Raw genomic sequence first — 27,519 nt, forward strand, 5'->3', positions numbered from 1 at the left:
GTCGTGGTACCACTGATCCTGATGGCCATTGTTGTGGATTGGTTAAATTGGATAGCCTGGGAGCAATCCTGCTGCATTGAGCTGGCTTTGTGGTACAGGTCTCTGCATCCACAATCTAAACAGGTATGAACAAACTTTTTAGTGTTATTCACATTAAAGGTTTAGATTTACTAAGGCTGCAACTGTGTGCTTTGTGTCCACAAGACACAAGCTCTTGTTGGAAATTTCACAAAGTTATAAAGTGCAGACACTTCCTTCTGCCCTTCATCTTCTTCTAAGCAGAGATAGCATTCGCCGCCTCTCCTCTTCTTGTCTCTTCTCTATTTTCTTCATCTTGTAATCCCATTTGGGGATCTTAAGCTGGTTTTCGTTGCTGCTTCTGCCTGGGTTTTCTGGCGTGAAGGTTGGAGGTGGAGCCTTGCAGAGCCTGACCTTTGGCACGACAATGCCTGGCCTCACGCTCCTTCGTCTCAGCATGTTGAGTGGCAGGAGACTGGCTCTTCTAATGGCCACCGTGGACACTGCTGCCATGTCACTGATAATTTGAGGCTGCAGGCTTGCCCGTCGATCCCTCACTTTGGGAATGAGTTGGACCCTTGAGTTCTGGAAAAGCTTTTTATAGTTGCTCAGCCTGTCGGGACCCAGGCGTTTAAGTTCTGCTACCCTTTGCCTCCTCAGGATCTCCTGCACGGCTTGTCGGCGTTTTCCAATGCACGGTGGGCTACTTGGGCACACGGTGTGGCACGCTGTGGCCATGAAGGGACTAGAGATGGCTGTGGTAATCCTCACCATGTGTTCAAGAACACCATCATTCACAGGGTTTACCTTGTTGTTGACAAATAACCTGTAAGGGCAGCAAGACACGAGTTTCATCAAGCGCTGACAAAATGTCTGTGGGTTCTGTGCCTTCAACACGAGTTCCTGCAAAAGAGACATTATTTTAATGTTTGAATAACTATTAGACAGTGCATTTATACTTACAACTTAATTCAATTTTATTGCATTAACCTCCAACAATGGCCACTCCAGGGAGAAGGAGTCACAAAACTGTTCAGCACAGGGCTTTGATATAAGCCGAAGCATCAGGTCAGCCGTCTCGTATCGACCAGTGAAGAGAGCCCACTCCCTGGGGGTCATTTGCCGTCCATAGTCCCGAGCTTGGATATCACTTCCTGTGTGGAGATTTATTTGGGACAAATAGAGTTTAAAAAGCATTATCAAACATGTCAAGACATATATTTCTCAAAGCACACTTTCATATATTCTTATTTGGGTTTGCGGCAAAAAATAAATGAATGTCTTCCACTTAGACATCATGGTGATGTTTTCAAGCTAAAGCCACCCTGTTGAGACCTGAAGATGAGTCCCTGCAAAATAAGAACTTGTTCATACCTGCCAACATGAGGGCTCTTACACACTCAAGCCTGCCCTGCATTGCAGCCTTCATCAGGGCTGTGAAACCATGACAGTTCCTCCTCTCGATATCCAAACCCGGAAAGTAGTTCAACAGATAGTTGGAGATAAATGCATGACCTGTGAACCACAGAGAAATATTTGTTAATTGTGACATCTGAGTTTTCAAGGACCTGTCTGTATTCTCTCACATCACACCCACAAATCTATGTTTATGTATATTTGTTCAATAGAGCAACACAGAGTAAGGCTTGATTGTAAAATATAAGGGAAATGATGGAAGGTTTTTCAAACCTTTTACTGTCGTAAATCTAGATAAAAGTGGTTTTCTTTTATTTTTAACTTGATTATTTTTAACTTGATTGTCAAGATATTCTAAATGAAATCCAAATAAACCAGTTGCTTTTTACATTATCTACCGTAGTCATCGAATTTCCCTTTCTGTGCCATTTGATATCAGTATAAACACAGTTGTTATGCCAACAAATTGTTTAGCAAAGAACCAAAAATTTACCAGACAGGTGAGTTAAAAGTTTTCTGCTTTCAGACAAATTTAAACCCAGATCAATCCAATGGACCCTATTCTATTTATATACACAACTTCAGGCTATCTAACATTTTAAGATGTTATAGTCTAATGAGACAAAAATTGAGCTTTTTAGCTTATAAGTGACAAAACAAACTGGATCAGAAACCTGATGGTAGGTTGGGTGATGCTAAAGTAAAGGCCAACATATCTCAGACCTAATTCATAACATATGAATTTTACCAGCGGTGAAAATTAATTAGTTACATTTACTCATGTTACTTTAGTTAGGTACAATTTAAGTGTACTCTATACTTTGTTAAACAGTTTACACAAAATGCACTTATAATTATACTTGGGTGTGATTTGCTTCAGCAATTTTACTGAGTTACATTAAAGTTACATCCTTCCATAATAAAGAAAAGAAAAACTTAAGCAACATCATGATCCATCGGCTGGTTTGGAGGTGCATTATTCAGACACAGGTCACACCACAAAGCTGGTTAAATTAGCCTAAAGAGATCTAATTCTCCTCATTTACTAACTCAAAATCAAACCCAAGCATGTATATGGAGGAAAGTTGAAAAGGTTTAGTGTTTAAAGTTTTTTTTTATGTAAAAAGGGATATCATATTTAGCAGATTAGTAATAATGTTATTCTTATTAATGTTTTACTAATCATCATTTTATTTATTACTCATGGTAACCAGCATTCTTAAAAAAAAACAAAAAAACTTTTAACTAAAGGAACGGTCAGTGATTCAATGATTAAGTACATTTTCATTTATCACTTAAAGATATTAACTTCCTTGGTTATGAAATAGCATTATGTATTTTTAAACCTCTATTTCTTTATTAGGTATTTTTCCTCTGTATAGGTTCTAAAGGGAAATAATTTTAGAATAAGTTGAATTGTTTGTGCTCCTCTACTCCAAGGTTTCTCTGCTCAAGAAAGAGTAACTAAGAAACTTAATTTAATTATAGTAAAATTTTAATGACAGTTTTTACTTAAGTAAATTTTTTAACTGGTAAGTTAACTTTTATTTGATAAATTGTCTTCAAACTTTTTACTGGAGCACATTATTTTTTAATCCTTTCTACGTCTGAACTTTACCAGTATGTTTCTTCCAACCTCTAGCAATATTAATTGTTGAGGCTCAGGCACAATGCAGGCTCAGGTTATCCTGAGCTAACTCTATAATTATGCTGCTATAGGCTTAGACTGCTGGAGAACATGGGGACCTCTTTTTCATCATTCTGCTTCATTCTATCTCTATTCTCCCACTTTGCGGTAGTTGTTAGTTCAATCACTAACGTTATGCTCTCTCTGGTTATTCTCATAGAAGCTTCATCTGGTCTGTTCCTGTTTAGCTATGACTTCACCCTGGACAAAAATATCAGCTGTGCTGCTGCTATTAACACCTTTTTTTTTTATAGATGTTGGAGCTTGGCCTGTTGACCTGAGAAACTCATGTTTCTCTGACTGTGACTAACAGTATGTGCTCTCTATCATCCTTTTACATGGGAGCTGGCTCTGAGTTTGTCTGACTGGCTGTGTGTTTCCAGGACAGGTCGCCTGTGGAGCTGGTTGACAGTTGCCTTTTATATCTCTGCTTCTTTTCGTATGTCTGCAGTTGTCTCCTCTAACCTCAGTTGGCCTCGGCAGATGGCCGCTCAAACCGAGCCTGGTTCTGCTGGAGGTTTCTTCTTGTTAAAAGGGAGTTTTTTCCTCTCCACTGTCGCTAAAAGTATGCATGGTGTGATTTATTACCTTTGGGTCAATGAGTAGTTGCAATCAATTGGTTTTCTTTAGATAGAAAACTTTTAATCGATTTGACTGTAAGATCTGGTTTTATTTTTTCTGTAAAGTGGCTTGAGATGACATGTGTTGTGAATTGGTGCTATATAAATAAACTTAATTAAATTGAATTGCAGGCTTCAGAAAGCGAAGCTGTGAATGGAGCAAAAGCTTAGAGTGATGGCAAAGATGCCTTCCAGTCACAAAGAATCGGACCTCATTACTAAACAACAATTGTTGAAATACCACTGCAAACATGCATCAGGCTGCTCATTAATTATAAAAAGGGTTTGGCTGCTCGGATGCTGGGAAGGGTATAAATCATTTTGACATGAAATTATTTATTAAACAGTAACAACACTATATACGGTATTTATAATGTTTTTTTTATTCTTGAGATATGCTTATCTGCTTTCCTATCGGAAGCAAACTTTGGGGTTGAATTAAATTATGTTATATCTAAACCTACCAAGTCTAAGAAGGGTTTTAAGCTTAAATGTGAATAATAGGCAAACCCTTCAAGGAAAACTGGCAATGGCTGAAAAAACCTGAGGGTAAGAGAGGTATTCTCCTTGCAGCCAAAATAAATACTGTAACATCATATAATGAAAGTTGCAATGGTAAACAAAGAAAATCCATGTGAATAGAATGGGAGTCTTATAGAAAGCTTGATTTTTTTTTTTTTTATCTTGTTATTATCGTAAGCCTAGGGATAACCCTAAGGCCTAAAAACAGAACTTAAAGATAAATAGTAAACCTGAGCATACATAAAGTTCAACAGCAGATTAGCTTCACCTGGAAAAGATTTGGCATAGCGTATTTCCAAAATGCAGGATGCTAATACATTTCAGCAAAAGATGACTTCTGAAAATCTGGAAAAAAGCCATCAAGTCTATAGCCAACGAAACTTGTTAATACGTTTGTGTTTTTCTTGTTTTTTTTGTTTTTTTTTTGTCATATTTTTTTTTTTCATTTGTCATTCATGCATTGCAAAAGTGTAGCTTTTACCAGAGAAATGCACATTATTAAACTCCATCCTACTTGTTAAAAATAGTCTCAGCCTTGGATACTTTGTCATGAAAAATTCGTGAACCATTCAGGGTCACTCAGTCTGATTCCAATACTACATCTCAAAACTATAACTTTTGTTTTCACTTTTTCTGTCTGCTTTTGCAGAATGATGGAGCCTCAGTGTTGAGAGTATTTATTTTTTTTTTTTTTTATGAAACTGGATCGATTCCTCTTCTAATGAAGCAGAAAATGAAAAACAAGTCCTCCACTGTTTATCACAGTCTCCAGTGAGCTATTCATCATCATTATGTGATAAGAGACCAGAACTCTGTGTCTGCCACATCTGGCTGAGTCATTGTGAAACTACTGCTGATGCTACTCTGTCATTGCAAACACTTTGATCCACTAGACTTTATATTCCATGACTTTTATACTGGGCTTTGAACTAATAATTGCTTTTTTTTCCACAGTAAACTTCAGTGTGAAACTTGTAAAGTATTACTATAGATCTAACAATGTATAATAACTAACTGAAGATTCTCAATCATCCAGGGTTAATCATTCTGTTAGTCAAATTGAACCCGACGAAAGGGTTCGCCCCTTTGGAATGGGGGTCGTTTGGGTTCTTTGTTGGCCTGTAATACCAAAACCTGTCTATGTCTCTGAAAGGGGGGTTGTTAAAGGGAATTGTTACAGTTTCTGTCAACTTATTAGCTGCACTGTGGGTTTTGGAAAGCTGAAATCTGAACAGATGTCAACCCCCACCAGGACATTCTTTTGAGAGTAAGGTTCACATTTTGGACAAAGAGGACAGGTACTTTGAGAGGGGCGTGAAGGAAGCGATCCATGTAAAGAAAGAAAAACCAACCTTTAACAGAGGGGGTTGACTGAGATTTCAGCTTTCAAAAATCTACAATGCATCTTTACAGTTGATTACTTATCATGCAACCCCTACCCCCTTACAGTGGAACAGACCACCTCACCTGTCCATCCAGGCCAAAAATTCGCTCTAACGACCCCCTTTCAGAGACAAACCCGTTCGTCTGGTTAAAATTGCATGTTTTCTCAGCCAAAAAAAGGCTTTGTTTTTTGTCCAATCTATAAAGCCTCAAACTCAACTCTATTTCTGACATCTTGAATTGAAAAAGCTTCCTGGGTGGGAAGCGAAATGTCTTTAAACTTGGAAACAAAGTCCAGTGGATTGTTTTTTTTTACTTTTTTGGAATGTACCATTAAGTGTGTTTCTGGACCATATTTAGTGCTTATCACAACACTGAACATTGCATAATTCAGATTTATTTAGCACTACTTTGTCAATGTGACATCTGATACTGTACAATGCAAATGAAAGTTAGTTTGAAGGAAAACGTACGATAAACGCCTCAAAATCGAGCAGATAGATAGTGTTATAAAATCATTCCCCTGTGACCAATCAGCATCTCAAGAAAATCATTCAGTGTCAAATAAAATTACATTAATGCTCCTGATTAGTTTGTGACTGAAGCTGTTAATAGGTATCTTTTTTCTCTCAGTTTCCATTTCCCCGAAAAATACATGAATAAAAAAGAAAGTACCAGTTATGACAGTCGTTGTTCCATAGCTGGAACTTATACAACAATCTGTGTTACAATTAGTAGGGAGGCTGATTTTTGTTTACCTGCTTGAGCTGCAATAATTAGTGCGGTGTTACCCTCGTTGTCCTGCCAGTTCACATCCAGGTAAGGGCACTGAGAGAGAGCAATGACAACGTCCACATAGCCATGATAACACGCTGCAATGAGGCCAGACTAAAACACAGAAAAATAATAATGATATAAGAGTTTGATTCATTTTAATCTTTGAATTTGAATGAATAAAATACCCACAATCTACAAATGGACAATGAATGATTTTTAATCTATTACTTTAAAATTATTCCACGCTTTTTTTTTTTTTTTTTACAACAGTACAAAATTAAGCTTTTTCTAAATAGTTCAATTTCCATCTTAGAAATATGTTATTGAAGCTAATTTAATAGCTAAGAAGAGAAAAAGATAATTAATGTTAACTGTCCATTGGGGATTTCCTGCTAGATTGGTTCATTGGCAAAGCACCTAATTCTTACCATCACACATCCACTCCTATTATAATGCTTTTACTGTGCGCCTCATCGAAGGACATTCCACAATGGATCACACTGGCAAATAGGCAATTAAAACATGCTTGTATAACACCTGAAAGTTAATCTGTTCTGCCCCTGGGCCATGCTATCCTGGGTGTCGACTTATATCGACAATATCAAAATCATATAATTACTTTATGTCTTTATTTATAAAATGTAGCATCTCTCTCTGTTCTTCTACTTCATGGTTCCTACAAACAGACACCATTCTTATATCCCAATCAGTCTGAAAGTAATAAATGCAAAAAAAGGCTGTAGAAATGTATTTTACTGAATTCCATGAATCTATTTGTATCGAGAAAAATACCCCTATGTGACATACTGTTTATAGCTGTATAAATTCAGAAAAAATGTTTTCTGCGTACGGTAAATATTATTTTATACAGACAGCTGGAGGCTGCTAACCCAAATTGACATAGTAAAAAATAAAAAATAAAAACTCTGGACGATAAATATCCAGGAGGTCCATCTGGTTCTAATAGAAAGACACAACAGATGGTATCCAGTTTGCTGCCGTTTACCTAGAAAAAAAAAAATAAAAAAATCAGTTTAGCAAAGTGCCGTGCTTTCCAAGAGGTTAAGTTCTGTAAGGTTTTTCCTTTCAGAAAGCCCCAAACCCACAGAGGGGTTACCTTAATAACCGTAAATCATTAAAGCAAACCGGGGTGCACCAAACCCTCTTACATTCTCAGTCTCAGTCTCAGTGGAAGCCTCTTGCTGTTTCTGTCCATGTCTATCAGCATACAGTGTCTCCTACCCGGTAGCAAGGTCACCGTTTTTAGTGAGCTCTTTAAAAGCTGAGCCCTCAAAGCAAGCTGCTTCTTTACGTTGTCCCTCTGCAGTTTACTCCCGCCATCTGTCGAGAAGGCTTAAATGGCTGCTTGGAGTCTTATTCCTGAACTGACCTTCAGTAGTTTACCAAGTAAAACACCTACCTGTGCTTGGCTTTCTATTGAACCCAACACCACTGTTAGTGGGGACTTATATTGCTTCTTCACATCAAATCAATCACTTCTGTGTCTGTTCATTTAAGTTGTAAAATATGTCATTACAGCCCTGTCCAATGGACTGGCGAGCTATCCAGGGTGTACCCCGCCTCTCACCCATAGTGAGCTGGAGTTAGGCACTAGCAACCCTCGCCACCCCGCTTGGGGTAAGCGTGACGGATAATGGATGGATGGATGGATGGATGGATGGATGGATGGATGGATGGATGGATGGATGGATGGATGGATGGATGGATGGATGGATGGATGGAATATGTCATTACAGCTTGATGAGGTCTGTTGAAGAAAATCTCTTTAGCAACAGGCATTGAATTTCTCTTACATCAAGTAATTTATTAAAGCCAATCAATCCTTGCTATGGGTGGATCAGTACGGTAAACTATGGACAATCCAGACATCTATACTCTCTCATCTTTAGGTCAATCTAGGGAAACGACCAACATACATGATTATGAGCAGAACGCAGACAAAAGTAATGCATTAATGGATGAGCATGCAAAACATGGCCAAGTTTCCATAGCAATAACACTAGCAACTGCACAATGCTACCTACCGCTCCGCTATGCAGCCCATTTCTACTTACTGAGCACCTCCATTCCTTATACCAGTTTGAGCTCCATTTTGTCTTTAGAGATGCCTTGAAATGGCATTGCTAAAACAACTTAATGGAGAGGCTCTTATTGAAAAAGAGACATCGACAGAAAACTTCAAATCATCACATCTAGATTTTGGTAATAGCTTTTCAGGGGAAACAGATCTAGACTTTTTTTCCATAAAGCTAATATATTTAGAAGTAACTTGATCGTTCCAGCAGACTCCCACTCCCAATTATTATATAGAGGCAGTCTGACAAGTAGAAAGGTGATAGTTGAATTAATTTACTACTTTGGTGGTAAAGATGTGTTTGGGATACTTAGATTCTGTTGACCATCCAAAAGTGTAAACCCAGAAAGTATTAGCATGCGATATGAAAATCTTCTATACGAAACAGAAGAGATTGCAGTGACATGATCTAGATAGATACTTTAGAGTCTATACGCAGATTAAAAATGAAAAAAGAACACAAAAAACAATATAAAAGGTAATGAACCCAGACACCTACTCTTCTGTTCCGGTCGGTCTCTTTTACCTCTTCCTCAGTAACTCCTTGTCTTATCATAATCTTTACTATGATGGCATTGTTGTTGCAGCAGGCCTTAAAAAAGGAGATGGGTTCGGGGCTTTCAGGGCGGTAGAGGGAGCGGTTAATTTGGGAGATTACTGAATCATCTGGGGGATAGAATGAGTCATCTGAGGTGATGCTCTGGGTATCCAAGCGATCCGGTAGGGCATCGAAGTCCAGTTCCTCAAACTCCTGATAGATATCGTCCTCATCCTCCCAGTAGTTTCGTGTGTAATCAACTTCAGTCTCAGGATTAATGTCTTCTCCTGATACCACACAGTCAAGTCCATTTTCATCAACCTTGCTGATGGACATAATGGGTGTATCCACAGCCAAGCTGCTGGCTTTTCTATGAGTCCTGCCAAGCTCAACTCCGCCAGGAAATCCATTCTCTTTAACCTTTGATTTCTTCCCTTGCTCCTCTGTTATTAACACCATTTAAAACATCCCCTGGCCTCACTTACCTTTTGAAATTCATGTGGGGTGCCAATAAATTCTTTTATAGAACCCTGAGTTTACATCCATTGCCCCAGAGCACCATAGTGTCTCATCCCATTCACCAAAGGGTGAAATCCAAGTTAGGACTTGAATTTTAAGAGTTTTATAAAGAACCGAAAAAGGCCAAAGACGAAGCATGAGAACTTGGGACTGCATTAAAAATCCTCCAACATGGTTTAACGCATCTAATTCAATTTCGTGTGAAATCGGGATTTCGCAAAACTTTGCAACTCGTCCTCAAAGCTCTGAACATATGCATGATCTTTGACAGTCCCTCTGGACTGGTAAATATTGATAAAAAAGAGTCAATAACGACAAACTGTACTTGCTGTTCCTCCTCAAGGAGATTGCCAGTGACAATTTTTTTAAAATGGAGTCTAAAATGTCCAGAAATATCCATGAGTTGCAGAATACAGAAAAGCCATAGCGCTCTTCCACGTGACTTTTGACAGTGACCCTGTAAGTCACATCTTTGGCATTGTGCGATCCTTGCACTGGAAGAAGATGTGACACCCCAAATTCCTAGATTCTTGTGGTCCCACTCCGAAACTAGAATCAGAAGAAACTGCCGGTGCTGAGCAACTAATCCTGGGTTTCCCTGTGGAGGAGGACTGGGCTGTCTGATGGCCAGCTCTGGGATGAAAGGGATTCTGTTGAACTGCTTCTTGATAATCCATTTAGTCTTTCTCTCTCTCGCTCCCTCACTGACTGGTGCTCTTCTGTTACAATATGGTGTGACCTAAAACTGACTGATTCAAGCATGCAGAGAGGATTACAATGTTTAAAACATTCTCTGTCCATATGAAGGAATCCATAAAGCTTTTTTTATAGGAGGATAGAAAAAAATTACATTGGTTATTTTCATACCTGCTGCATTCCTACTTTAACACAAATATGCCTATTAGTGAATTGTCACTGCTTTTATCTCCTGCTGCACTTAACACAGCCAGCTTAAATTGGATTTCCAGCACACGTGACCTCGTTGGTATACAGGGTACAGTGGAAAAACTAGGATTGATCCAAACTTTAGCCTTGCCACCTCTTTCAAAATGAATTTCAAATCATTCAGTTATGCAGTTAGTAAATAACAAAGGTGTCAAGTAACAAAGTACAAATACTTCATTACTGTACTTAAGTAAACTTTTTAGGAATCTATACTTTTACTCCATTACTTTTTTTTTTCCTACTTCTGACTTCTACGCATAACATTTTCACACATGTATCTGTACTTTCTATTCCTTACATTTTTAAAACAAACATTACTCAATACTCTTGGCTTCGGTTCAGTGTTTATAAATATTTATTTCACCTCATGTGCGCTGTCCAATGCAGATCATTGCTGCCATCCACATCTAGTGAAAACTAGTGTGATTGGATGAATCATATAACGCAAACACTCATTGGTCAGCTAAAGGAAATCATCAGAAGCAAGCAGGTGTTCTTCAAACTGCAAACATGAATTGTCTATGCCATGCTACAATGTTGGATTCAGAAAAAGATGTTGAAATGTCTGAAAGGTCGGACACAGGCAAGAGCGTATCGGGAGACGGAGACCAACAAGACCTCCCTCATCCTTGGCCCTGTCTCAAAGAATTTTTCGAAATAGTCGAACAATTTAGCTTTTAGTTCACATAGTGGTATCTGGCTTTTTTTTTTTTTTTAAGTTACTTTATACTTTTATACTTTAAGTAGTTTTTGGAGCACATACTTTTTCACTTTTACGTGAGTAAAGAGGTCAAGTTGATACTTCAACTTTGATACTTCAAACCAGAGTGTTTTTAAACTGCAACATTTATACTCTATTTTAGAATGTGTGTACTTTTGACACCAATGGTAAATAAAGGGGATTCAGAGTAAACAAGAGGATAAGAATCAGTATATAAATATTAAAAGCTAAACAAATACCTGCAACATGCTGGACAAAAATAGTGTAGTGAACAAGCAACTGAATAGATGAATTTGATCTTATCTGCATTAAGATTAGAACTGTAACGCTACTGAATTTAGTATGTTCATTAAAGCACAGGTGAAACTTTAAATAAAGATCGAACAGGAAAAGCTAACGAAATGACAGAAATAACCAAAGATGCAATAGAAAATTATTTAGCAAGGACAAATTAAAAAGAAATAAAGGGGGAAAATGTTTTCTAAATACTGACAATGATTATTGGATTCAAAAGAGTAAAGCTTATGATATTCAGGCTGCTGATGTGGGCAAAGTTGGAAGACGGAGAAAACAAGCAGAACACAGAAAAGACAACTGAACCGAGCAGGAAGGAGCACAAGTGTTGGTAAAATAAAAGAACAAAAGTGGAATAGGTAAAACAGGAAGTAATTAGAGCACAAAGTTAAGAGGAAGGCTCTAAGAGGAGGAACCAGGCTCTAAAAGAGGGGGAATCCTGTCAATTATCTATCATCACTTGGTGCTTTTACAGGTAAAGAGCCTCATTTTGAGCTAACTACAGAGAAAAAAGCCTTAGAGCTGAAACTGTGTCTTGGCAATGCATGATTTAGCCGTCTTTAAGTTGTGCAAGTAGGAAAGAGATATAAGTAAATGGGAACACCTTTTTTAACTTGTTGTAAATAACATTTGAATGAGACAAATGGGATAAAGGGATCAGTACAGGAAAGAAGGGAACAAAAGACCGCCATATTGAGGTGGTTCATCACATGGTGGCTTTTGGGCAGTTACATGGTAATGTTTGCTTTTATCCCCAGCAAATTATGTAATATATAGTCAAGTCACAAAATGTTTAATTCATCTCCATCAAATTTACTAAAATAACATCTTCTTGACACCCTATATGTCACTCCAGCTCCTTAAGGAGGCAGAGACCAGAGATGCTTTATCCACAATTTGTTCGTCATAACATCGGTTAAATCCGCCCCTGAGAAATGGAGACAAGGGTGGAAACGTCAGGTTTGGCTAGGCACAGGAATCTGGTGTTAGCTGCATTTGTTCCTAATCTGCACTTGGACTAACTGTTGAGACTCTGCATTAGCTGCAAGGTAATTGGATTGTGTTGAAATAACTCCACATCCTGTTTCCTAGAGCTGCAGTCGTTTTCCTGCACCAGAGATGATCCCATGTTAAGAAACAAGCTGTCATTGAACATATAGTAGTATATTTTATCAGATGATAGGAAGCATAAACATATTTGAGCACAGCTGTACTCAGTGGTTAAGCTTGTGATCGACCCTCTAAATTCTAGCTTTCACTTGGGACTGAAAGAAATCTTAGATTAAAATAATAAATTAACAAGAACCTTTTTTTTTTTTTTAGGTGAGGGGCAACATTTATATTTATGATAAGATAAAGTTTCAATTTCAGGAGTTTGTCTAGCTGCCAGTGCTCATCTGAAAGACAACAGATATCCCCTTTTTCTGTTATAACATATTTTATTGTCTATGATAGAATCAACAATCAATAAAACTTTTACGTTTTATTTCACGTTACAGTACATGCCACTGCCTTTTTGCACATATAAAAAAATAGAACTCATTTGCTTCTAGAAATTGAAATTCAACATTAAAATTCATTGCGTCCAGCTCAGCTCCAAGGTACTAAAAAGGTCACTTTATAGCATCTTTCTGAGCATTCAACACAGCAGCAGAGCTACGGGTACTAGAAATAAAGCCAAACTTACGATCCGCCTTGGCAGAAAAGTATTAATACTAACTAAAATGTGAAATTCATTACAAGAAACAAAAAAAAAAAATCATTTCTACCAGGCAGTCGCTGCCGACAAATTCCGCTGTCTCAGCATCAGTCTTGTTAAAATGCAAATCCAGCTATGTTGATATTGTAACAGACTGAAATAATTGCAAAAAGGAACATAAAGTGCAACACAGTAGAATATGTAAATTAATTAACATCTGTTACCCTTCATGACCATTACTGATTCAAAACAAATAAATTAAACTTCTCTTTAGGACTGCAGAACACAACAGAAAATGTGACTCTTCTCACTGGCAGTAATAATGTTTCAGAGGTATGGGTCTTTATTTTTTAACCACTGAAAAACAACTAAACACCCATGCATGTCTAAAGGGTCTTAAAAGTCTGTTTTTTTCTGTAGAATGGGTCCATAACTCTGTTAAAGAACATCTCTAGATTGTAAAAGTAGAGCAGAGCAATGTAGAGAACTTGGTCCAACAAGTGAGAGGCTGAGCAGCCAACAGCCAGTAAGGTTTCATATTCACATGCAGAGTGTTGAAGTGAACAGTAGGTGGTGAAGGAAGTGAGGCATGGCGAGGATGTTTAGCGAATCTCCCCAAAGTTAAGAGTGTACTACATAAACTTCATCTTGTCCAAAATACACGTAGTTTAGGAGGAGGCTAGTGATAAAAATACAAACTGAGCTCCATTTGTCATTAAAAACCACGTCATTTCAGACATTCTAAAATTATACAGAGGACACAAACACATCACCGCCATGCAGGTATCAGCGATTATTTTCACTGCAAATTCAAATCTAAATAGGTATTTCTTTTCTTAAAATAACTGTATTTTTCTTGAATTAAGGAGGTAAGTGAGACACTTTGCCAATGGAATAAGACAATTTACATTTAAAATAAGAAAAAAAACTATTGCTTTGTCTTATTTCAAGTGCATATTGTCTTATCTTAAGAGTAAAAAAAAAATTCCATTTGCAAGTTATCTTATTTACCTACTCAAGTTAAGGGTAAATAGACTCAATTTAAGACATTTTTACTTATTTCTAGATTGTTTTTGCAGTGTTGTTTCAGTTTTTTTCCCTGTGGCTGATTCAGTTTGCAGTTTTGAAGCTGGTTTGTTAGATATACATGGAACATTTCATGATTCCATGCTTTAGTGAAATACGATCATGGACACAGAAATATAGAAGCTGCCCTTTGAGTGAAGCTTGAATCATCAGAGAATCAGACTGCCAACTGGGGAGCAACCATCAATCATTTCCTGTTCTGTTTAATGCGGTTATCAAAATGTGTCTAACTCGAGTTACGTCAGATTGTACTTCTTAAAACGCGAATCTTAAGAACTTATCAGAGCAATCCTCTGGCTGATTCCCACTCAGAAGCCTCTGTCTCTCTCCATATTCCCCACTCCCATTCAGACCATACACAGCATATATGGAACATACACCAAACCCCACGTTGAAAGAGAACTTCAGGAGTGACGCGCTGGAAAACGCAGCTTTGAAATACTGCAGTGCCTTGAAAAGATGAGGGCCTATTTGAACCATTTCCCCATGCAGAAAAGGCTAAATCTTGCTGCTCAGTTTTCAGCTTTACTGTAAAAACTTTACAACTCCATGAAGTCTGCAGAGCTGCGAACAGATCACTGAGCTCCAGCCTTTTCTGCATTTGAAAGTTTAAAGCACTTTAATGCAGCTCTTGATCAAGTTTTCTGAAAAAGAGTGGTTTCACTGAGCTTTTTCAGACTGGATCACAAATCTCTACCAATTAGAAATGTTTGGGGACATGTAAATACTTCAACCGCGCACAGTATGCGTTAGAATTTAAACAAAGAACTCCAACCAGTTAGAAATTAGATTTTCTCATCTATTTGACCTAATAGAGACAACAGTAGCTTATCAAAATATTCAGATATTCTACTGAAAGTAAAAACATAGCAGCTAAAGTTTTACCAAAGTGGACCGTAGTTGTTTTCTACCTCTACATTCAGTGTTGCCTTATTTTATCTATTGCTTTATTTCCACTTTTCTTTTCTGTTCATTTATACAATTATCTAAAGTGTTACCAGGCTCTTTAGTTTTAACAGTGACGGTGGGAAAAGTTGAACTGAACTTAAAATTGAACACAGTAGTTATGGTTACCTCTGTGTTTGCTCAATTCTAGTTCTGTCGCCACACTGAAGAAAAAGAGTTTCCAGATTCATCTTTAGCGGCTCAACCTAGATTCTGTAAGACAGCAATAAGCCTTTTCCCATCTTTTTTTACCCAAAGCTAAAATGATTCAGTTTTTAAATGTGTAAAAACAAGCTTTAGAAGGGCTCTACTGTTAAAACTTGGAGACTAACGTCATAAAAAGAAAAACATGTTCTTCACATTTTCAACCAGAAACCTTTTTGTTTATCATTTTTTTTCTCAGCCTCAGAAGAGACTTTAAAATTAAAACCATCCTGTTAACCATGGATGCAGGACTATGGAAGTTAGCCAACGATCTCCTTCACAAATCTAAACTATATAAAGGACGACAGATTTATTTTTTTTCTCCAATGTTTTCAAATGGAAGCTCAATCTAAGGTAAACGCTGAGCTCATCTGACCTGAATTTGAAGCAAGCTTCTGGAAAATAAAACAAATATCACCTGAGCAGGGGACTAGATCAGAAGGACCAGTGAGGGATGTTTAATTCTGCCAAGTTTGATTCAAGCAGAGAGCTTAAGAAGCTTAAAGACTTTGTTCAGAATTTTAACCTCACATGAAAACTTCTGGGGCAGAGTTTTCATGGGAGACGGTTGCTTGAGTTTGCCTGTCAAAGTCTTTGCTTCCCACACTGTAACCGTGGGAGATGCTGGAGAAGAAAGGGATGGGGCTGAAGTCAGAGGTTTGATATGTAGTCTTTGAAGATGAGAAGAGAAACAACAGAGAAAGGAGCTCCTGAAGGCCCCCGGTGTGAGGCGGGGTGTCAGCTTTATGAGGCGGTGCTGTGAGAGGTGGAGCTCCTGCCCGTCTTCCGCTCATAGTTTACCAATCGCTGTCCAACCAGGTATCTGGTGGAAAACAAAAAACACAAAGCATGTGAATTTAAACAAACACTGAAAATGACAACTAGATTATAATCTTTGTTTAAAACAAACACAAAGGTTACTGCAGTTGTTTTACAATATTAAGTATATTTTAACATTTAAACCCTTTAGAACAGTAACCTGGATTTTATTTTTCTATAAATATGCTATGAAACAAACTAAAGTAGTGTATGATTTTGAAGTGGGAGAGTATCCAAAGTTTTCTGCATTTTTTCTGCAAAAAAAACTCCCAAAACACTAGCAGTGCTACAGTAGGCAGCAATGCTAAGTACCTCCCTTTCAGAGGGTAGGGGATTTACACCCTAAAAAAATGATTTCCACACTAAAACATGGTGCAAAGAAACAGACCAAATGATTGCATTTTAGATCATCTCTATCTAGTCTGACAGATCCTGAGAAATTTCTCAAATAACCATAAAATGTTAGCCTTGAAGTTAATTGTCTAACTTCTTCCTCATATCTATCCACCACAATGTGGAAAAAATAACTTCCAATAAAAGACACTGAAGTCTGTAGTTGGAATGAGACAAAATGTAAAATGGTTCAGTAATTTTTTTAAAACTGTATAAGGAAGGTCATGAAATAGATGTTAGATTCTGCTGACTTGTCGTTTTTGATGTGCTCATAAAGTCGTTTGAACTGGCGAATCTGAAAGGACAGTATGGCCAGCAATATGACCACCATCAGCAGGAACGGATAGATTCTCCTCTCCACCAGTATCTGCATCTCTGGCTGCACTCCTGGAAAAAAAAAAAGAGTAAGAAAAACAAAAAACTAAAGAGGATAAGTAATGGAAAGGACTCGCACATGTGCAAAAAGAATGAGAGCAGATCTCTAAATGAAACATAAAGCCAAATGTGGGACTTATTACAGGGAATGTCACAGATTAAGGTTCACGTAAAGCCGATGCGAAGGACAAAAAAAAACAAAAAAAACTAGTAAGTAAAATTTTAATGAACATAGTTTGTAGAATGAAAGTAGATTTAAGCAGCAAAATTTACATTTATTCTTTCTTGACATTCTTTCTTTTCTATTTTTTCTGGATACAGTGACTATAACTAGTACTACACAGCAACATTTATTCACTTAAGTAAAGATAAAATATCAAATATTCAACCTTAACACAGAGACATGAAAGATAAACACTCAGAGGCGTACCCAGTAGTGGTGTGAGGCCTTTAGAGACGGTATAGGGCACACACAGCGACAGCAACAGAAGACAAATAACGGGGGCGCCCAACCGCCTGACGATGAAATGAAGGTCGATGTTTCTGATGCCGTTAGCATAAACCTGCAGGAAGGAGGAGGTGCTGTTTACTGGATAAAAACATCTGGAATATCGATACAACTGAAAAACCACCTCAACCAAAGCTATAAAAAAATTGCAGTGTTTTCATTTAGCAAATTTATTTTTCATAATTACAATTTATACAATTTGATGGTTAATGGAAATACAGCTAGGGACTGATATGGATTTCTTTGCTTAAACTACTAAGGGCAGCTTACAGATAATTTTTTATGACTGTTTCTTTTGTTACTCACACAGAAAGGAGAATACTACAAACACTGCCACTTTGGTAATAAGCTAAATAATCATCTAAATGTATGATGATAATATTTCATATTCAAATGAAAAATTATTTAGAATAAACTTCAAGAAAAAGCATAAATACATTAGTATTTTATCTAAATGTAAATAAACTAGGGATGGACCGATATTAAAGTTTTGGCCCAAATCAATAGCTGATATTGACATTGCTGTTATGACAGATAACCAATATTTACAGGTATTGTATAATTCTCTAGCCTTTTATAACCTTAAAATATATATATGTATTACACAAGCAACCAGAGGTAAATACTTTTCCTTTTCCCAAAATATCTCAATAATTTAATCACGCCATGTTCTGCCTAATAAAACTACAATGTGTTATTATTACATTCAATGTCTTATTAATTATTCACAGAACCTTTTTATCAGTAGACTACAACCTTTTGAAAGAGAAGCAGACAAAGCACAAACAAAAGCACAAACCAGTCCTGCATGCAACAATACTGAGCTCAAAGTAACTGGTTTGCATCTCCAGATAGATGGTAGATAAAACTACAACAGAAATCTGCAGGCCACTCGAATCACAGGCCAAATGTTTCATATCATGTCTATAAACAACAAGTTGTTTTGGCATCTTGCACAGTGCTCAAACATCCCTGTTTCTGCTTTTTGTCTTTCTGATTGAATGCAAGAAAGAGCAAAGTGAGACTCACCTGCTCAATGACAGTTTTTAGCCACCACTGGGGGCCCATCAGTGTTATAGCAGCAATGATTTTTGCATGAAGGACACCAAGGGCCCAGTCCTGGAGCAAAGGACAGAAACATGAGTTCAGCATTTATTTTCACAAGTCTTCCTTTGTGTGTCATGGATATTCTTTAATAAAAGTATTTAAACTTAAGCATTAAAATACTTAGCTTATTAAATATAACAGTCATATATGCCTCTCCTTTAATCATGTATAATTTTTCCAACTCATAATGTAATTCTATAAGATCTAAGTTCTTCATGTCTGATTTACCCTCCATACATTTTTTTTCATACAGGTGTAAATAAATTAGGGACGCAATGATGATGATGATTGCAAGTGGTCTACCAAAGATAAAAATAATCAACTGCGTTCATGAATCAATGCTTATTGTTTATTCTGGCAAAAACCTGCAGTTTGATTTTTGCAAATCCTTTCTTTGTTTGGCTTCAAATGAAAAGAGTTCAGGTTTAGTTCTGTCTGAGAGTCATCCCTTTAAGAGGATGTTGTAAATACCGTTGATTGCTTCCTGGATCAAGAACTTGAAGATGTAAAGTCTGGTCTTTAACACTAAACACTTTAATGCTGAAAAAATATTTTAAATGGATGAGCTATTAGGTCCAAAACAGCTTTGAAACAAAAACAAGGACCCCAGTAACTAATTCAACCTCCCTTCAAATGTGATTCTTAGTTGCACTTAGTCAAATAAAGCATTATTCTATGGACTTTAACTTTATTTTCTCTTTCATTAATATGATGAACTTTCTATAGATAATAAAAAACATCGCATCAACTTTAAATCATTCACAGGTTGAAATGATTAACTTAAAAGTTCCTGGAATCAAACTAGTTCCAGGACTAAATCGCTGCCCAGCATAAGTGCTTTTTCCACAGTTAATCTAGAGGTAGAGGTGCTATCCTCAACAGATACAGGTGAAGAGATGCTGTATTTGCTTTGCTTTTGATCTCTCTAGTTTAAGACAAATACTGTGCTTCAAAAGTAATCAAATGTTTGATTACCTCATGGAGACGTTTCTTTAGGCAAAAGAACCAAACAGCAGCACCAGATGCTGATATTTTCCATTTAAAACTAATTTCAACTCAAATCTTAAACACAGACAGGTAGAGCTAATAACTGCAGTAAAGGTGGTGCTCAACTCGTTTTCCAGCACTGCTGATACAAACTACAGATCTGCTGATGGGCCTCCTGAAACATTTAGAACAGGCATAAAAAAACCTAGCTTTTGATATTGGTGTTATTAGCATCCTTTTGTTTTTGTTTTTTTCTGGTATACTAAAATGAATATTGCATGAAGATTAACGACCTCCTTCTATTGTTATCCTCCATAAAAAAAAAACACTTCAGTATTGACTGGGTGACATATTTATAATTACATGCTTTATTTTTTTGCTCTGTAGTTGTGGGAAATCGAACTAGTTATTTTCTAAAACCAGTTAAGAATTAGCAGTGGCACTGTTTATACATTTAAATCATTTTGGTGGAAAAGTCCAAATGGATACTCTAATAAAATAGCAAATGCCTAAAAGTTTTACTAAGTCGAGCAATTTATGTTAAAAAAGAACTATTCTGCAAAACAAATAAAATAATAAAAACTGGCATCTAATGTGAAAACATGATAAATAATTAGATATTTAAGTATTTCTGAAATCTGATCTCACCCTGTATTCCAAACATTGACATACTGTATAGTCCTACCTGCCATGGGTAGAAGAGAGGAGTCTGGTCCAACGGGACTCTAAGAGGAGCAACGATGACGAGGTCAAACAGCAGCCCCAACAGCAGAGGAATCACCCCAGCTAACATCACGGCCACTACAACAGTCTTAAAGATCTGCAGTCACAAAAACAGTGACACAATTCAACCTTTGAAGAGCAGAGTTTTTGTCATCAGAGACAAAGAGACTGATACTGGCATTACCATAAGCGTCCACTCGTGGACTTTGATCATGATAACTGTCCTTCCCTGTGGCATCCAGGACAGCAGGACAGTGGCGGCTCTGATGGAGACCCAGCAGACGTACAGACCGCTGGCTGCTGTATATAGCTCATGGACCACTGCACTGCCCATCCACAGAGACATCAGCCAACGACCCACGTACACTGAGGACAAAGCAGAGGAAACATCAGGACTGTCAGAGAAAAAAGAGAGAGGGAAGGTCACAAGACACAGTGTGAGATGTGATAGAAATACTGGCACTGAAATAATATAACTCTGATATACTGCTCTAAGAACTTTATTTCTTTCCTTTCAATGTTCTTTGTTTTATTCTGGTAGAAATAAAGATTACTAGAGATGAAAACAAAAACCTCTACAAGCTTGGCATGAAAAATCTTTGTTTTATTTTACAATGATCATAATTATTGCAATGAGTTTAATTTGAATATTAACAACTGTTAAAACTGTTCAACTTGCAATTTCTATCAAAATCTGTTGTCATGTTTCATGGTTATTTAATACATATACATTAAGAAGTGTTATTTAAAAAGTTTGTTTAAAGGAAAGCTCTGTGTTTACACCTTAAGGCATTCTCTCTATGGTTCTTTTTTCTGAAAAGCGATCTCTCGGGACAAACTATTTATAAACTCACACTTCATCAACGATAATTATCCTAATAACACACACAAAAAAAGATTACTCCTTAACTCTCCACCTCTCTTTCCTACAGCCATTAACACCAACAACCTTCCAGATTCCTATCTAACTTATGAGCCCATATGTCCACTAACAGGTAGTAGAAATATTACCTGTAGCCCACACATCCACAACCAAAATGTATGAAATTATGTGTACACCCTTGTTGTTACTGGGGAGTAATGTCGGTCTGGTTAAAGGGCACTATTAAAGTGCAGATTATATTATCCCTGTTTTATTTAATGGCTTAACTTTTTTCACTGCATAGACATTCCTCCTGCCTCTAACTGGTTCCTTCTGACATGTAGCAGTGTTTTTTTATTTTTTTATTTATGTTATTTTAATCAAATTTGCCCATTTGCACCTTTAAGGAGAAATCACAGAATCAGCACAACAGATCCTGCAATTAAAAAATAAAATAAAATTGGTGATCAAAGAAAGTTAATTAAATCTGACCGGTCCATTTTTTTTATCCAAATCAACCAAGATGTGTTTTTCTGTCTCATTTCTGTTTACCTGCACATCTAACAGTGCAGGTTATGCTTACCTGGCAGCGTGAGACAGAGCAGACTCGCAAGTAACAGAGTCACACACATGAAGACCACCAGCATAATGATCTAAACAAGAACATCAAGAAAAAAAATTAACATATGAACAACAAAACTCGCTTGGAATCATTTAAAAGTTGTTTTTTTTTAAGTACCTTAAGGAGGAAGTTAGGGGGTCGGTGGTAGGGTTGGAACCCCACAGGACCGCCCTGCTGCAGAATGGCCTGGTGGGCAGCATGGAGCCCCTCTCCAAGCCCAGGGATGCGGTTGTTATTTAGTCGATTAGGGGGGTTATTTGGTTGGTTTTCATCATCTTCAAGGTCGCCCAAAAGGTACGAGTGAAGGTCACTGTGGGAGGGCAATTTATTTACAATTTCATACAGTAAGTGATATGATAAGAGAGAAAATTACCTTTGTAATTTATACCTCAGCTTACAGTTATAAATGGCCTAACTGTGTTTAGAAAAATGCTGAATGTCTATGGAGTAATTAGTATAAAACCTACAGCACATATCCAGCTGTGAACGTCCAGGCGTGGACAAGACGTTTGAGCCACTGGCGAGTGTGACCTTGCTCCAATAATGCAGGCAGAACGACCTGAAGCAGCAGGAGTTCCAGCGACAACTCGCTGACTGGAGCATCACTGCAGGAGCAACACAGAAAACAAGTTTCCTAATCTTGACTTTATGATACATGTGTAAAAAAACACACAGGTTGGTTTTTCTTTACTCTAACTAAGAAGGAACAGCGATTTAGACATCATTTGGTTCCGACGCACCTGTATAGCATGACATTATAAGGAAGGAAGGCTGGGAAGAGCAGTTTAATGATCCTGATCGGAAGCCAAAGCATCAGTAGAACGATTGAGCCAAACACCACCTGGAAGAGAAAACACACAGAGGTAAACAAAAACTGCAACTGCCAGTGTTCCAGTGAGACAATGAATGAAAAGCTCACATAACATTTGCAAGCTTCAAAATTCTGACTTTTTTTTTACTGACCACTGAGAGTATAAACCTCCGCAGGTGTCGATAGATAGGAAGGTGAATCATCTCTTGCACTGGGTTGAAGTCTGGATCATTCAGGTTCCTCAAAAACCACAGCACACCTGGTCGAAGAACCTGATCACACACAAACGTATGCACAGTAAATAACATTTTTACAATGCTGTTTTTCATAACTGCGAGCTGCTGTGTGTGTTCAGTCACCTCTCTGAGCAGAAGGATGAAGGAGGCAAAGTAAAAGACATAAACCATGCCGACCAACCAGTGGAGGAACATTGTGGTACCTGGAGCAGAGTCGAAACTCTGCTCTCTGTCCTTCAAACTTGCATCAAACATTTCCTGCAATTAAAGAATGACAACATTTTAATTCAGTTCTTCACATAAACAATCCATAAAAAATTAGCCCAAAAGGTTAAAGTGTAACAAGTTTTCTTCTTCTTCTTTTTTTTTTTTAAAGACCAGGAAGCGACACTATTATAACATCTACATTCTGCATCTTTGCGTACCAGAGAGCAAATGTCCAGCCACCAGCCACAAATGAGCGGGAACAAGCCGATCTCCATGACAACCAGTAGGGAAACCTGGGACAATCAGAAAGAAAAGAGATGAGCCTTGCAATTAAGTCTGTTTTCATTTTATCAAAACGATCCTAATTGTTGTTGACATTGAAAGCTCTGCTAATTCCCTACACAGAAATTAAACTAAGTGTGGAAAGAGAAATATTGAGCACTGGTTCTCTTGCTTACCTTCACAACAATGTAGCAGACACCTAGAAGGCGTCTGGACCGCTGGAACTTCACTAGCGAAGCCAATGCCTACAGAAGTCACACTTAAGGACTCAAACAATTCGACATAAAAAAAAAACCCTGAATTATTAAGAAATAGTCTATCTCTAGTGCTCATTTGATGAGCCAATCATAAAGCACATTTTATTTGTTTTAAAACGTAATTATGCATCATTTCCTTGACCTTCACAATTAGTAGCTTCTTTTTGTTGTTAATTAGATTAATACCCAATAAAATGAAATATATTTTGATGATAAACAAAGGGATTTGCAGTACGAAGAGGATACATGACAGACCACAAGAGCAGCAGCCAGTAGGATGTATCCCAGTATCGTGGTGATGAGGCCATCAAAATGTGACGCTTTGACCTACAGACACAAGAAATGTTTTTATACGTATGATCCAAGGGAGAATGATCCCAAAACAGTCTTAATTGAAAAGCTCTGCATTGTTTGTTCCAGTGAACTTACATAGTCTTCAAAGCCCAGACCAACAACTGAGAAATGGCCGATGTGATACGGGCAAAAGGCTTGATGGAAAATACAGAGTAGTTTAGAATAGGACTGTTGAAAACGAGCCTCAAGTGATCATATCAGGACGGGCAAAAAGAGGGTTGAAGTTCCATATAAAGAGTGAAAGAACTCACCAAACACCAAGATGAACAGTGTGTTGAGAGACACCACCCAGAATACATGCTCCTAGAGAGAAAAACAGCAAAGGTACAGGAGGGATCATTTGAAAGTATTTACACATTTTTATTCAGTGTTGTGGTTCTCACTAAAACCTCACACATCATAAATTTGGGGTCTTGTAAAGGATGCAATAGAATCTATCATACTTTCTCATGAGATGGGTTATTATTTTTGAAAAGATGATTTTAAACTACGGAAGAAATTACTTACCAGAAAAACAAGGGAACCATCTAGTCCAAGCATCTGAGACACACATGGAGAACAACATTATAAACAATAGTTAGCATGTCTAAAAAAATCATATCTATAGTTCATTCAGGCTGCTGGAGTGAGAGAAAGCAACGGAGTAGAGAAAGTAACAGAACAGCTAAGTTGCTGTTTTGTTTTCCTGAGCTGAACCTCCATGAAAAACCATGCATGATTCAGAAATAATGACAGCCATTAAGGAAATATCAGTATTAAGAGAGGGATCTACATCTAAAAAGTGTGTGTGTATATATATATATATATATTTTTTTTTAGGGATGGAACGCTTTATGAAAACCGTCCGAACCGTCCGGTTCGACTGTCTCGGTTCGATTTGCGTGTGTTGCGTTCGGTCCATGCGCAGCTCCTTTTTCTCATAGGCGAAGCGTTTACACTCCAGAGCAGAAGGTGGCGGTACTGCGACCAAAGCCAACCACCAGTAGTAAACAAGAAGAAGAAGAAGCGAAGCAGCCGAGTGTAGCAGAAAAAAATCAGTTGTTATGGAGAATTGTGTGGGTATGGCGAGTGGGAAAGAACAGAAGTTGGAAGACGTGCCAGCAGCATTTTATAGGTCTGCTGTATGGGACCACTTTGCATTTAGAGTGACCTACGATGACGGCGGAAAGAAAGTTGTGGATAAAAGTGCAACAGTGTGCTAGCATTGTGCAACACGCATTGTACTATACAAGACATAATAGATTTTCCTAACAATCAACATATACCAAACCGAAAACCGTGACCACGAAACTGTGAACCAAACCAAACCGTGGATTTTGTGAACCGTTCCACCCATAATATAAATATATATATAGTTATTATAAAATCCTGGAGAACTGTGGAAGCAACAAAACTATCTTGTGAATTAGTCTCTATCATAAGTTTTTTTTTTTTAGTTTTTTACTAGTATGATTTCTTTTTACTGCATTTGGAAATGTACCCATAGGGAAAGAGAGAGACCACTCATAAGAGCAAGCATAAAACTAATACTCCTCCTACTGTAAACTTATGTTCTTATTCTTCAAGAAAAACTGGACTTAGGCTAAATCTGTATTAGCAGGTGAAACCTACAACTGTAAAGCTGGTAGTCAAGTAATTCCTTTCTATTAGTAATCAGGCTATTTTTCAACCCTAAAAATTTAAAAAACATAAAAACAACTTGAAATAAAACCAAAAGCGCCTTTAATAACTGATGGCACCCTCAAAAACTGATCAGAAAAATATAAACACCTGGGAAAGGTGAACATTTTGTTTTTCAGCTTAAATAATCTTGGAGGCGGTAGTCATGAATGGACTCTTTGGTATCTTTGTTAGAAATACGGTGAGGTTAGACGTCATCAGTAGAGGGCAGGATACAGATAAAAGGAAATAAAGATGCCCACCCTCTCCCAGGTCAGCTCCTCTGCTGCTCGGTCCCACTCTAGAGCGTTCCAGTTCAAATCTTCTGCAAAGAGGAAGCATGCTCAGAGAAACAGGAAGGTGTATTGACAATCTTACCGATCCTTGTGAACTGTTGCAGTGTTAAGAAGATGGTTATAGACCAACTGAAAGACAACCTAAACTCAAATCTCTTTTGTGTTAAACTTAATTAACCAAACACAACATTTATAGGAGTTCAGTAATAACTGAACGAAACAAAAATGCATTTAAAAACAAAACTTTAGATATTAACTCACCTTGCCCCCCGTTATTGGCATCAGCAGCATCCTCCCTGCCTTCTTCCTCCTCTTCCTCATCATCTTCTTCCCCATCGTCGTCATCATCATCCTCCCCTTCATCATCATCCAACTCTCCTTCATCTCGGTTGTTGCCAGCTTCCTGCTGATTGGCCAGGGCCGGCTCGTTGGGGCCGTGCTCTGCAGGGAGCTGCGGCCCTGCAGCATCTGCAGCAGCCGGGACATTGGCTGCTAAATTAGCGACTGGATCCTGCAAAGCAAAGAATTGTATAATAAGAAGCAAATTTGAGTTCTGGTTCGGCAGCAAAACCCAACTTTGAATAATAGAGGATTTGTTGTAGACATTTCTGTGTCGTTCAACCTGTGCAGGAAAACTGACCAGGAATCTAGCAGACTTTCAGCAAACTGAGCTCACCTCATTAGCTTGTGCAGGACCATCAGGCTGGTTCGGAACCAGGGGGGGTTGATTATGCTCTAACCACTGTGGGGCTCCACCATGGACAATCTGCTCTCTTAGCCACACCAGACTGATAAAGGCACACAACGTGCAAGTGACCACGAAGCAGCCCTGGAGGCAGTCAGCGAGCAGGTTCTGGCTGCAAGTAAAAAAGTAAAAAGTTCGAATGTATGTGATTATCTCTCTATTTATACAAGATAACAGAAGGCAGTGACAAGGTGAAAACAGGGATGAAAGGAGCAGTGAAAGAAAAACCTTCATATCTTCATGTTTGAGCAGGATTTAAGACAAGTGAAAAGTGTTAAAATCCAATATGTTTAACTCTCCAGATTCCATAATGGTTTCTAGGGCTGGGCGACCTGCACCTAAAAGCTTATCATGATATTGGATAATATTATCATGATAATGACAATTATAAAAGAAAACCTTAGTTCTTGGCAGTATTTCTTAGCTAAAAGCATAGATGTTACTGTTTACCACACCCTGAAAACCAGTTATATAAAGTATGATTTATATCACTAAAAATCTCGTAATAACTGCATTTAATCATATTCTTCAAGTTTATCAATGATCCAATGGGAAAAGAATATAAAGAAGAAAAATAGCAAAGATAAGATGTTTTCAATTCACTTAGTTTCTGGAGTTTTTAATCATCAAAGATTCTAATAAATCGTTTAGATGAGAAATTATAGTTATATAATTATAGTTCCAGATAGGGCTGGGCGATATTTAAAAAAAGCTTATCGATAAAAAAAATGCATATTGATCGATATCAATAATTATTGAAAAGATTTGAAACCATATTTTATGTGCAGGTCTGCCTGGACTTTTTAT

At 37.6% G+C, this 27,519-nt stretch overlaps 2 protein-coding genes across 3 annotated transcripts in view; both read right to left on the reverse strand.

The window, feature by feature from the left end:
* Positions 1-233: 233 nt before the first annotated feature.
* Positions 234-9,515, reverse strand: LOC107091682 (ankyrin repeat domain-containing protein 33B-like). Its single transcript, XM_015385746.1, has 5 exons — positions 9,018-9,515; positions 6,405-6,534; positions 1,393-1,533; positions 1,009-1,172; positions 234-921 (listed from the first exon to the last, which is right to left on the reverse strand). Exons 1-5 carry the CDS (start codon positions 9,513-9,515, stop codon positions 265-267), a joined length of 1,590 nt encoding a protein of 529 aa, XP_015241232.1. The 3' UTR covers positions 234-264.
* A 4,700-nt stretch (positions 9,516-14,215) lies between these two features.
* The window catches only part of LOC107091686 (E3 ubiquitin-protein ligase MARCH6-like), a 20,641-nt gene continuing 7,337 nt past the window's right edge, over positions 14,216-27,519 (reverse strand). Inside the window, exons 6-26 of one of the 2 annotated variants that reach the window (XM_015385763.1) lie at positions 26,644-26,824; positions 26,229-26,478; positions 25,935-25,993; positions 24,520-24,552; positions 24,264-24,315; positions 24,088-24,146; positions 23,905-23,985; positions 23,578-23,646; positions 23,338-23,412; positions 23,036-23,170; positions 22,829-22,948; positions 22,606-22,706; positions 22,333-22,470; positions 21,983-22,175; positions 21,827-21,896; positions 20,566-20,747; positions 20,344-20,478; positions 18,594-18,683; positions 17,487-17,619; positions 16,933-17,068; positions 14,216-16,292 (exon numbers count right to left, since the gene is read on the reverse strand). In XM_015385763.1, the coding sequence (XP_015241249.1) occupies positions 16,214-16,292; positions 16,933-17,068; positions 17,487-17,619; positions 18,594-18,683; positions 20,344-20,478; positions 20,566-20,747; positions 21,827-21,896; positions 21,983-22,175; positions 22,333-22,470; positions 22,606-22,706; positions 22,829-22,948; positions 23,036-23,170; positions 23,338-23,412; positions 23,578-23,646; positions 23,905-23,985; positions 24,088-24,146; positions 24,264-24,315; positions 24,520-24,552; positions 25,935-25,993; positions 26,229-26,478; positions 26,644-26,824 (2,371 nt within the window). In that variant the 3' untranslated portion in view covers positions 14,216-16,213. Of the gene's footprint in view, positions 16,293-16,932; positions 17,069-17,486; positions 17,620-18,593; positions 18,684-20,343; positions 20,479-20,565; positions 20,748-21,826; positions 21,897-21,982; positions 22,176-22,332; positions 22,471-22,605; positions 22,707-22,828; positions 22,949-23,035; positions 23,171-23,337; positions 23,413-23,577; positions 23,647-23,904; positions 23,986-24,087; positions 24,147-24,263; positions 24,316-24,519; positions 24,553-25,934; positions 25,997-26,228; positions 26,479-26,643; positions 26,825-27,519 lie in introns of both variants that reach the window. The other variant, XM_015385762.1, reaches the window with a different exon arrangement.

This window comes from Cyprinodon variegatus, unplaced genomic scaffold, assembly GCF_000732505.1.
Source record: "Cyprinodon variegatus isolate N-32 unplaced genomic scaffold, C_variegatus-1.0 Scaffold347, whole genome shotgun sequence".
Classification (NCBI taxonomy): Eukaryota; Metazoa; Chordata; class Actinopteri; order Cyprinodontiformes; family Cyprinodontidae; genus Cyprinodon; species Cyprinodon variegatus.

What these genes read in the sequence shown, in the direction of transcription:
- LOC107091682 (XM_015385746.1), bottom strand. Translation starts at nt 9,515, where the DNA reads ATGGTGTTAATAACAGAGGAGCAAGGGAAGAAATCAAAGGTTAAAGAG. An exon ending in AATTATTGCAGCTCAAGCAG is followed by an intron (nt 1,534 to 6,404) that starts GTAAACAAAAAT and finishes TGTGGTTCACAG; the next exon opens with GTCATGCATTTATCTCCAAC. An exon ending in AAGAGCCCTCATGTTGGCAG is followed by an intron (nt 1,173 to 1,392) that starts GTATGAACAAGT and finishes ATCTCCACACAG; the next exon opens with GAAGTGATATCCAAGCTCGG.